This window comes from Molossus molossus, unplaced genomic scaffold, assembly GCF_014108415.1.
Source record: "Molossus molossus isolate mMolMol1 unplaced genomic scaffold, mMolMol1.p scaffold_m16_p_2, whole genome shotgun sequence".
Taxonomy (NCBI): domain Eukaryota; kingdom Metazoa; phylum Chordata; class Mammalia; order Chiroptera; family Molossidae; genus Molossus; species Molossus molossus.
The window spans coordinates 6,235,634-6,247,663 of record NW_023425355.1 but is presented as its reverse complement, the minus strand read 5'-3'; the positions used below and the strand labels follow the sequence as shown (position 1 = coordinate 6,247,663).

The following is a 12,030-nucleotide window of genomic DNA, read 5'->3' as shown; positions in this document are numbered from 1 at the left end:
CATATGCCATGCTACCTCTTGTCTTGTTTATCACATAGAGTTGGGATCTAGGCTTGAAGATCCTCAGAGTATTTAACTTTGAACTTAGCTGGAACTTGCTTCTTCTCTGGAGTTTGTTTTATTTTGAATAGCAAGAGGTAATCATTAATATTTAATTTGTGAAAGTACAAACTAGTCAGAAGAACATTTAAACACACATCTACTACAATTAAAGTGATATACTGACATTCACACAGCTCACAAGTAATTACAGTGCTAGTCTGGAATGATTGAATGCCTTTTGATTACATTAAGGTTTTGCATTCTCCCTTTGTATGCAGGTTTTCTATTGGAGACCTTTTAAAGGAACAACCTGGTGAAATTGAAAGGGCACTGGATAGAAAGTGAGACATCTTGAGCCCTAGGGCTGGCTGTATTGCTAATTCTCCTGATACCTTACACAAACCTTTTTCTTCTTTGGGCCTTAGTTTACCCGTCTGTACAATGTCTAACTGATCTCTCAAGTCTGGTTATCTTTCAAAAATTCATCTCCAGCATTTGTTTCTGCATTCCATATCTCTTTCCCATTTCTAACCCACTGTTTGGAGTTCATATGACCCCTTTCTATAAAAAGGAGGGCAATGCCTCACTTGAGTATGATTAGCAGTTGGCATATGTGTAGGGGAGGGGAAATTCCCTGGCATGTGGGGCATCTCCTCCTGGACAGGCTTCTTAATGTCTCAGGGACAAAAGGGAGAAGGTGTCCATATACTATGAAGGCTGTTGGCCCTTTGCTTCACAAAGCAGTATCATTCCGGGCAGCAGCTATAGAGGGGAGAGTGTCAGCCAGAGTGGATTTTATAGTGCAGCTGGGAACCAGAGGCTTCTTCGGGCTCTACCCAGACTCCTCCCCAGAGCCCTGTTTTACACCCCACTCCTCTCCAGCCGAATGACGCCATCGCTTGCCCTCAACACTGGGGGCTTTGTTCATTTGCATCGGAGAGGGATAGCTGTGGAGGGTGAGGAAGGCATAATTTTAGAGCCTAGGGCACAAAAATCCTTGAACAAAGAAGTTTATTAATTCAAAAAGCCACCGGGCCTAGCAATTCTTTGTTAGTGTTGGTTTGGTTTTTGTACTGTGGGTGTGGTTCTGGGGAAAGCCCAGATAGTAAGGAGCCCTGGCTAGATTGGTATGCTAGTTCTGAAAGCTACTGCTTTCCAAATAAAGCCCTTGAGAGACTTGAATCTTTCATGCCGGTTGAAGAAAGGAAAGGCAGAAAACCGGGAAGTTCATGACTTCCCATCTGGAAGATCAGTGTTGTTTTTTTTTTTTTTTTATCTTCACCCGAGGACATTTTTCCAATTTTTGTACAGATAGAGTGGTAGGGGGAGAGAGAGAGAGAGAGAGAGAGAGAGAGAGAGAGAGAGAGAGAGAGAGAGAGAGAGAGAGAAACATCGATGTGAAGGGACACATCGAGTGGCTGCCACCCGCACGACCAACCAGGGCCGGGGACAAACTGCAACCGAAGTACGTGCCCTTAGCGGGAACCGAACCCGGGTCTCTCCAGACCACAGGCCGACGCTCTAACCGCTGAGCCAAACCGGCCAGGGCAAGATCAGTGTTGTTTTGAGAAATATCATTTATTGAGCACTTACTATGGAGTAACCCCGACTAAGTGCTTTAATTCTCACATTGATCTTTCCTATGAGAAGGAAAAAAAAGAAAACACACTCTAGGTCATGTAGTCAGTTAAGCTGTGATACGGAGTTCTAAAAATAAAGCTTTGATTGCAATACTATGCTTTTCTCCTGTACTACTCTGCTTAGGGTAAATGAGGCTGTTTGGCTTGGAGAACACTTAAGAGATGTGTTCTCTGTGTTGGGGTTTCTGAGGGGCTGTCATAGAAAGGAGGGGGCATCAGAAGGGGCAGAGTTGAGACCCCCATAAGTGAAAACTACAGGGAAGCCCTGGCTGGTGTGGCAATGTTTCTTTCTCACATTGATACTTCTCTCTCTGTATCTGTGTCTGTGTTTATCTGTATCTCTCTTATCTGTATCTCTCTCTCTCTTTCTCTCTGTATCTGTATCTCTCTCTCTCTTTCTTCTCCCTCTGCCTCCTCCCTCTCCCCCCTCTCTCCTTCTCTTCCTCTCTCTAAAATCAATTAAAAAATCTATAGGGAAAAAAATATTTGAACTCAGAGAAGGAATTGAGCATCTGGCACTTTTGGGGCCAAGGCAATTCTAGACAGGAATCCACAGAAGTTATGTATTCACAGGCTGTTGGGGGTGTATAATCTCTTCCCACTAAATTGATGCGGCATAAGGAAAGAAGTTCATCTGTCTGGACTCTGAGACCCATCATTCAAGGAGGCCCTCCCTACGGAACTGGAAGAAGGAGCTGGACTCCTTGGGAGGAATTGACTAAAGCTCTGGGGTCAACCTGGAACCAGCCAGTTATCTGGCTGATGACCAGAGAGGAAGCCAACTGAGGAGGAAGCACCCTTGTTGGTACCAGCAATAAATAAGGAGGCAATGATGGGAAGCCATAGCTTGAGGAGGCCCAATAACTGATGGGAAACAAAATTGAGGCCCATAGTTCCTCCACTTTACCTTTGTTTCTTCTTATGAGTGTGCTGACAGGTAGGGAGGGGAGAGAACATGTTTAATTTTTTTCTTTAACATTTCCTTTTTTTTTTTAAATTTACCTTTATTGTTGAAAGTATTACAGATGTCTCTCCTTTTCACCCCATTGACGCTCTCCTCCCCACTCCCTGCTCCTTCACGGCACTGTTGTCTGTGTCCATTGGTTGTGCATATATGCATATAAGTTCTTTGGTTTCGCTCTTCCCACCCGCCCGCCTTCCCTCTGAGGTTTGTCAGTCTGTGCCCTGCTTCCATGTCTCTGGGTCTATTTGTCCATCAATTTAATTTGTTCATTATAGTCCATAAATAAGCGAGATCATGTGATATTTATCTTTCTCTGACTGGCTAATTTCACTTAGCATAATACTCTCCAGGTCCCTCCATGTAATCTCAAAGGGTGAGAGATCTTTCTTACAGCTGCATAGTATTCCATTGTGTACATGTACCATCGCTCTTTTATCCACTCATCTACTGATGGACACTTGGGCTGTTTCCAGATCGTAGCTGTTGTAAATAACTCTGCAATGAACATAGGGGTGCATATATTCCTTCTGATTGGTGTTTCAGGATTCTTACGATATATTCCTAGAAGTGGGATCACTAGGTCAAATGGCAATTCCATTGTTAATTTTTTGAGGAAACACCATAGTGTTTTCCATAGTGGCTGCACCGGTCTGCATTCCCACCAGCAGTGTACTACCAAACCAGCATTGTAAGGAAATGTTTTACAACAGTATTCTGTCACCTCCACTTCTAAAGTCTGGGCTTCTTCAGATGGCTCTTGATTATCTGCGTGACACTAGGGGGCAGTGCCACCAGCATGAATTCCACTTTGAGAAACTTCTACTTGGCTCCTTCCCAGCCAGGGGCTCTAGCTCAACCTCTAGTTTAACTTTACCTGTCCCCTTCCGTCAAGGTTTTCAGCTCTTGAAAAGAGGTGAAATCTCAGAGCATCCATTCATTCATTTATTCATTGACTAACTCAATATTGACTGAAGGTCTGCTGTGTCTCAGGAAGGATCTCTAGATCTACCAAAAACCATCTGTGCCCTTAAGGAAAGTACATGGATCTCTCCTCCCATGTAGAATGAAAGAAACACCTTTGAGGCTCAGGTTGTATATAGAGGTGGTGTATAGAGCATGGGATTTGATGTTGGCCTTGGGTTCAAATTCTCTCCCTCTATTTCAGTGATTTTCAACCTTTTTCATCTTATGGCGCATATTAACTAATTACTAAAATTCTGTGGCACACCAAAAATACAATTTTTGCCAATCTGAAAAAAAAATGGGTATAGTTTTGATTCTTTCACACTGGAAGGCTATTGTTGTGTTGGCTGTTGTCATTTTTTAAAAAAATTGGACAATCTAAGGGAAAAGAGGTCAGTGTTCCTGACTAAATAGTCAGGTATTGCATGTTTTAAAAATTCTTGCAGCATACTGGTTGAAAATTGCTGTTCTATTTAGCTGTGTGAACTTGGATGGCTCATTTTACCTCTTAGAACTTTACTTTGCTCAGTAAAATGGTTATCTCTGAGAGTTTTGTGGTTTTATTTAATCCCCAAATAAGCAAAGTACCTGGTGCATATCATTGTGATGTTGGTTATTTTTATTAAGGGCTAAATAAGTAGGTGGAAATTGTCCTGGAAGTTCAGATAAGGGAGCCATGAAATTAGGTAGGTTTTCTGGCTCAGTGAAGTCCTTAAGATTTGAGGTATCTGCATTGAAGACAGCAGCCCTTTTTTCTTTTTCTTGCATTTTATTTTATAAAATAACCGATATCTATTATTACAACTGAGACTTAGGGGAAAAGATCTGTTTAAGGTCAGATAGCTAGGAAATAGTATAGTGCCTTGAATCAAACATATACCATTTCCAGTTTCCCAGTGCCTTTTGTCAGCTATGTCCTCTCTTTTCTTTTCTTTTCTTTCTTTTTTTGTGTTAATCCTCACTTGACATTTTTCCCGTTGATTTTTACAGAGAGATGAAAGGGAGAGAGAGGGAGAGAAAGAGAGAGAAACAGAAACACTGACGTGAGAGAGACACATTGATTGGTTGCCTGCTGCATGGCCCGGACTGGGGGCTGGGGTCAAGGATGAACCTGCAACCCAGGTATGAGCCCTTGACCGGGAATTAAACCCAAGACCCTTTGGTGAATGGCCGATGTTCTAACCACGGAGCCATGGCAGCCGAGGCTGTGACCTCCCTTTTCTTTGCCTGTTGCCATTGTGAGTGGAGGAAAGTTTAGTCCCTAAACTTAGAACTCTAGCTGGGTGTGTCCTGTGCTATAGAGCAGGTGACCATGTGAGCACAGGCAGCAGCGTGGAGCAGAAGTAGTAATGGCAGTAGCCCCTCCTGGAACTTTACAGCTGTGCATTGATTTGCTGCCAAGCCTGTAATGGGATCTCAATGGGCCCCAGGTGTTTGGGCATTGACGCAGCTCTGTACATAATTCCTCCTGCACCTTTCTTCCTGAGGCGTCAGCCTTGCTTTCTGATCTTGTTCTGGGGTTCTGAAGTGGCTGATTGCGTCATTAGTTTGTTTACTCAGAAAGATGCATTGGGTATATAGGGAGGAGGTGCTCTGAGGTTCAGAACTGACCTGATCTCCCCTTTCCTCCACGGACCTCAGATATAGGTAGCCTTCACATGCAAAAGAGAGGCAAAGGGGGTGCTTTCTTACATCCAAATTCTTCTGGTAATTAGGGAGGATTTTCTCAGAGGCAAATCTCTTTCCCTCACAGGATCCCAGTTTTCTAGTTTATGCTGTTTGGACCCTATAGTGCTCCAGAATCTCTTTTGGGGTTTTTCATTGTGGGGCTGAATAGAATTCACAGCCTGTGTCTTACAAACTGAAGCCGTAGTCCCTTTAGGTGTATGTGTCAGGTTCTAGGAGGTCCACGTTGCTATGGGATGAATGGGATTTAGTATCTGGGAGCATCAATTTTACTTGTAGATGCTATCTATTGCATTATTAAAACAGTGATTTAAAGAGTAGAATGTAAAATTTCTACTCTTTAAGACTAAACCTGAGGCTTCAAAGAAATCCTGGCTTGCAGCCGTCTACTTGTATTATCCCTCCCCCCTTGATCCCTCTTTGTGGCATCTTTGAGAAATACTTGCTCGGGCCAGATGAGCTGGCAGTCTGGGGTCAAAGGGAGCCAAGAAAGAATTTTTTCCTCGAGGGTAGAACCATTTCTCCAAGTAGAAGCATAGGATCCTAGTCACTGGGGCCACAGAGACTGTTTCTGGAACCAGGATCTAGATATGCTCTCCCACTAGAAAATGAGGTTGCTCTTTCTTCTGGGGTGGACATCTCACCTGGAGTCAAAGCTGGAAGAAAGCAAAGCTTGGCCCCATTTCCAACTCTTGAGATTTCCTTGTAGCCTGAGTTCCAGGGGTCAGCTGTTTTATCCTCTGTTAATTTTTTCAGTCTCAATTCTGATTTCAGACCATATTTCCCGCCTGCCCCCGCCCCTCATGTCCTCACTTTGGGACTTCAGCAGGCAGAGAGACATTGCTCATCTCTCCGAGCGCTGGAGCCTAAGGAAGTGGAAAATTATATGCATCTGATTTCTCTGTGTTCATAAGGGAAGATAGGGCTTAGAGAGATTAAAATTCTGTACTGATTCTGAAATCTATTTTGATAGCACTTTAGCTATTACTTTGTCCAACTTTTCCTCAGAGATACTGCAGATCCTGGAACTATTTTGACACCCATAAGCTGCCCCTCATCACACTTTTACCCATCTCACTAGTAAACCAGACAACCTGGAGCAAAACGTTGTTGAAAAACTCACTGTTGGGACCTCTGGAGCTGGCTGTATAGTCTGTGCCTGCCACACTTCCTTTTAGTTCTGGGGTCTCTGAGCATCTACAATGGGGCAGTCGACACAGGCAAAGGCTAGTTGCTGCTCTACCAGTTCTGTTCCCAGTCTGCTCCCTGACCTGGTATCCTGGCCCTATTTGTTGATCTTCAGCATCTTTGGTGGGTTTCTGTCTCTCCTGGGGCTGAATTGTTTCTTGGAACTTACTTCTTCTCACTGATTGTATCTGGACACACAATTCTTCTGCAACCCCATGGAAAACCATTAGAACTGTTCATTGGTTCCTATCTTATACCTGGGGTGAGATAAGAGGTGTTTCAGACAGTCTTTCCTGTCCACATAGTATTCGTCTGTCCTCTGCAAAAAAATAGCAATGTCACATTTCAACATGAACATTTTGTATTCTTTATCTAAAACCTGCTGGCAGTTCTTACTGCTCATTGACTAGACTCAGGAACTCACCTTGCCATTGAATCCTGGACATCTTTTGATCCTTCCTCATAGCCCCACTCCCAATTTATCTTTTCTAAACATGTTCCTAGTTACCCAAGTCAGCAAGAGGTAGATGGGAAATGGGATTGTATTTCTCAGTCATTTATAAAAACCTAATTAAGCCCTGGCTTGTTTGGCTCAGCAGTTAGAGTGTCAGTCTGTGGACCAAAGGGTTGAGGGCTTGATTTGTGGTCAAGGGCACATACCTGGGTTGCAAGTTTGATCCTCGGCCCTGGTCCCGGTTGTTCAGGAGGCAACCAATTGATATGTCTCTCACATCGATGTTTCTCTCTCTCTCTCTCTCTTCCTCCCTCCCTTCCACTCTATCTAAAAATCAATGGAAAAATATCCTCGGGTAAGGATTAACCAAAAAGACCTAATTAATAGAATGATATGCTCAAGAGAAGAAATAGGCCATTTAAGCCACTTGTAGTAGATGGGGACCCAGGATAGATGGGGAAGCTGAGGCCAGAGAGGGAAATGTGTTGCCTTGAGATCACACAGCAAAGTGGAGATAGAAGTGAGACTTTCAGGTTTCCTGATACCTGATTTAAGATATGAAAGGTGCCCGACTGATGTGGCTCAGTGGTTGAGCATCAACCCATGCACCAAGAGGTCACTGGTTCAATTTCTGGTCAAGGCACATGCCCAGGTTGTGGGCCCAATCCCCAGCGAGGGGTGTGTAGGAGGCGGCCAGTCAATGTTCTCGCTCATTGATGTTTCTATCTCTCTCTCCCTGTTCCTTCCTCTCTCTCTAAAATCAATAAAGAAAAAAAAGATACGAAGGGTAAGGTCATCAACCTTCACTGCCCCAGTGAGGAGTGAAGGGCTATGACTTGGGAATATGATTTCTTTCCAAAGTGGTTGACTGAATCTAGTGGGGAAGCCAGAAACCATATCTAGATGCAGGGGTGGTCAGATTTCATTATTTGGCTGGGATATCTGGAGTAAAACCAGAGACAAAGCAGTTAAGTCACTTCAGAATCCTAGGGCTCTGAAATCCCTATGAGCCTTCGGCATCAGGAGAAAGCGTACTAGAGAAGAAAGGGTACAGGTTTTGGAGTCATACATATCAGGATTCTAGTCTAGGCTCTACGGTTTTAGAGAGATTGCCTCTCTAAACCTTAGCTTCTTCATTTATAAAGTGGAGGTAATAGCTATCTCAGGGTTTTTCAGTGTTCAGTACCTGGCACATAATAGGTTCTTAATATACATGAGCTGCTTTTTCCTTGGGGCCTCTGAAATTCTAGATTGTAAGGTCTGAGAGTGACTGTGGGACCTGGCTTTGGATGCATAGTAGAAGCTTTGTGGATATAGTGGACGTGTGTGTGTGTGTGTGTGTGTGTGTGAGAGAGAGAGAGAGAGAGAGAGAGAGAGTGTTTTGAGGGACAATTGTGATTTAGTCACAGTGAGGGACATCAGCAATACTGTGTCGTTGTTCCCGTTTCTATCTCCAGGTAAATTTCTTCATCTCACCTCTCCCTCTTTACCCCTTTCCACTCTCCCCCTGCCCCCCCCCACCAAAAAAAAAAAAAAGATAAAGAAGACTGCCTGATGCCAGCATGACCTCATTGGGATATGGCTCAGCTTCATTGCCTTCATCCCCAGTGGCAGGCACGCTGGGGTGCAGCCGCCAGCCAGAACGATTAACATGCTAATGTCAGGGACTGGAAAACAGATCCCATCTGTCTTCTCCTGGCTGACCTCCCTTTCCTTCCCACTGCTCAGCCAAGAGGCCCAGAACATCAGGGGGCCCCTCAGCTACTACACTGAGGCACTCACCCTGTTTCCACCCTCATTCCCACTCTTAAACTGTGTGAGTGGTATCGGAAATCATGACTGGGCTCTAATCAGGGCTGGAAAGAAGCATCTCAAGCCCCCAGACACAGCACAGCTTTGGGGTGTATAGATACCACAGTTCCTGCTCTGTCTCCTCATTCTTTCTTGGGGCACTGTAAATTGGACTCAGTTTGAAGGGTGTGGGCATTATTCCTAGTTGCTAAAGATAGAAGATCAACCCCGGGGAACATGATGTAGGAATTAAGCCAACAATCTACCTTCAGTTTTTAATCCACCTTGGGAATGGGAAGCTACATGGCATAATAGGGGGAGGGAAGTGGCAGAAAGCAGTAGATTTGAGTAGCTTTGGAGTCAAACAGACCTGACTCCACTAATAGCCAACTGAACCTTTACTTTTCTGAACTTTACTTTTACTGTCTGTAAAATGGGTCTAAATGTAATTATAGCATAGGGCTCTTGTGAAAATTAAATGACATAATAAATATAAAGTTATTGGTGTGTGGTACTACTCATAAGTAATAAATCCATTTCCTACCTCCAAAGTATTTTTGTGCAAAGAGATGCTGACATCACTTCTTGACTGCTGCTCAAGTATATTTTCTTGCCAGACCCTGGGCACCTTATGTCCTTCAAGGTTAGGGACCAAGTGGGCTCCACTTTGGTGTCTTCTGTGTCTGATACAGGCTGGGGATTCAATCAGTGGTGGTTTTGTGTTTTCTCTTCCAGGTGGTGAAAACTATTGGCCTGAGGGAGGTTTGGTTCTTTGGCCTGCAATACCAGGATACTAAGGGTTTCTCCACTTGGCTGAAACTCAATAAGAAGGTAACTGCTTACCGTACTCTTGGGTTTGAAATTCTTTCCTTTTCCAGGTCTTGCTCAGGGGTGTAACATGTGCGAGCTGGCAAATCCAGGGCACCTAGGATGTGTTTTTCACTGGGCGGGCTGTTGACGACTCGGATCAGAGTAAGGGCAGAGGGCTCGGTCAAGGTAAAGCTCTTGTGCTATTTCCACTTTGACTTCACAGCAAGAATGGCCAGGGTCCAAAGAGGAAGGTATATTTCTCTTCCTACTGGGAGCTCTGTCTTAAACTTGGACTTGTTTCAGACCATAACCATTAGTTGTTCTTCAGGAGGAGATTGGTATCCTTCCTCCCCACCCCCCACCCCACCCCAAAGTCAAGGGCTTTAGAAGATTTGTTAAAAAGAGAGTCATATACTCTTGAACTGGAATCTCAAAGGTCTTATAACCTTATCTTGTCTATTCCCCAACCTGTCCCCAATCCTATGCAGATGTTCTTTCTTCATTTTCGATCTCATTTGATCTCCAAATGGGATGATCTGAGTATAGGTCCACTCAAGCTCTTCACCTCCAAGTGGCATCTCTGCAGGAACATGGCAGTCCTTCATCTCAATATCCTCAAACTGTCTTCCTTTGTCCTTAAAGGTCTCCATTCTGTCCTTGCTTCCCTGATTGTGTTCAGGGGATAGACGCCTCAACTTCTGCTGCCAGTGTCTTGTTTTCCCCAAAAGTGGAGACTTTCTTTTAAAGATACATTTTTATTGATTTTTTAGCTAGAGAGGAAGAGAGAAAGAGAGAGAAATATTGATGCGAGAGAGAGACATTGATTGGCTGCCTCCTGCACGCCCCCCAGTGGGATCGAGCCCGCAACCTGGGCATGTACCCTGACCGGGGATTGAACCAGGACCTCTCAGTCCATGGGATGACGCTCAATCCACTGAGCCACACCGGCTGGGCAAGAATAGAGACTTTTGCTGGACAACTGTAGAACACTTAGAAACCAATTTCAGGCTTTAAAAGGCAACCTCATTTGTTCTCTTCCCTAGCCAATTCCCAGTCCTTAGTCATGCATCCTGGTTTTTACTTTGCTTGATGGAGTTGGGCGAGCCTTAAAAGAGGAGCTTCTTAAGCCTCCCCTTAGAATTTGAAGGCAGTTGGATATATCGTCAGATGATGGTGCCTTGGGGACTTATGACCACCTTTATTTCAGGAACAAATCCCCAGAAAGCAGTTGTGGACATGGTATTGGGTCTCCAATGAAAAGAATGTGTCTCTTTTCTGAATTACCAGGAGAGTTGCCCCCTGGCTCTTTGGGATTACCCAAATTTATGACCTTTCAGTGTCTTCTCCCCACCTTACAGCTACTCTCTGACCCCAAAGTCTGTTCTTTGAGAACCCATAACTCTTGCTCCTCCCAGGTGACTGCCCAGGATGTTCGGAAGGAAAGCCCTCTGCTCTTCAAGTTCCGGGCCAAGTTCTACCCTGAGGATGTATCTGAGGAATTGATTCAGGATATCACACAGCGCCTGTTCTTCCTGCAAGTGAAGGAAGGCATTCTCAATGATGATATTTACTGCCCACCTGAGACTGCCGTGCTGCTGGCCTCCTATGCTGTCCAGTCCAAGTATGGCGACTTTAATAAGGAAGTCCACAAGTCTGGCTACTTGGCAGGGGACAAGTTGCTTCCACAAAGGTAAGGTTGTGCCTGGCTGTGTGCTCTGGCCAGAGGGCTTGCATCCCAAGGCTGACCAATTCCTATTACACAGGGGCTGCCAGATCTGTTCTCCCCATTAGGGTCTGTCTGAAGACGGCACTCAAAATAAAAAGCCTGGGCTCTCAAAATGAAAAGCACTCCCCCACCCCCTGCTGTTTGCCTGATTATAGAACTTCATTACCCAGGAAATAGGTTCTTATATTGAGAACCAGAGACGGATTGATTTTTCTATTCTCCCTGGTTCCATTTTTCTCAATCCTTTTCACCGATTTAGACCTTTTATATCAGAGGGGAGAGAGAGATATACAAGCCGGGATATGGTAGCTCAAACAGTCTTTTAATATTGATAACCAATATCCAGAGCTTTCTGCTTTTGTCAACTTCAAAGTTGAACCCTCTAAAACACTCATTATTCTTGTTTTAGGATCACAACAACACACAAAATAAGTCAGGCATTATTCCTATTTCCTGGCTAAGGAAACAGAGGTGCAGAGGTACTTGCTCTGACTTGCTTGCTATCTCACGGCTCATTTGAGGTTTGAACCCTGGATTTTTGCAACTGCATTCAGTGACCATGTTCACAGGCACTTTTTTTTTTGGATTGGAAGGAAAGTTCTGCTTCATCCTGGGAGCCTCCGTCCCATTTGAACTGTGGCATATGCACAATTCACCTGAAGGTATTAGGGACAGTGGCTGTATCCTGGGACTCCACCTGAGTCGCTGCCATGATGTCTGAGATGCTATATTTGAAACAAGCCTTGTTTATGATCTAATAGATCTG

General features: G+C 44.4%; 1 protein-coding gene across 1 annotated transcript in view; it reads left to right on the top strand.

Annotated features, from left to right (window-relative positions):
- Positions 1-12,030, top strand: part of MSN (moesin) — a 72,701-nt gene that overhangs the window by 47,848 nt on the left and 12,823 nt on the right. The window contains exons 3-4 of the mRNA XM_036271440.1: positions 9,464-9,559; positions 10,954-11,228. Coding sequence (XP_036127333.1) covers positions 9,464-9,559; positions 10,954-11,228 — 371 coding nt within the window. The remainder of the gene's footprint in view (positions 1-9,463; positions 9,560-10,953; positions 11,229-12,030) is intronic.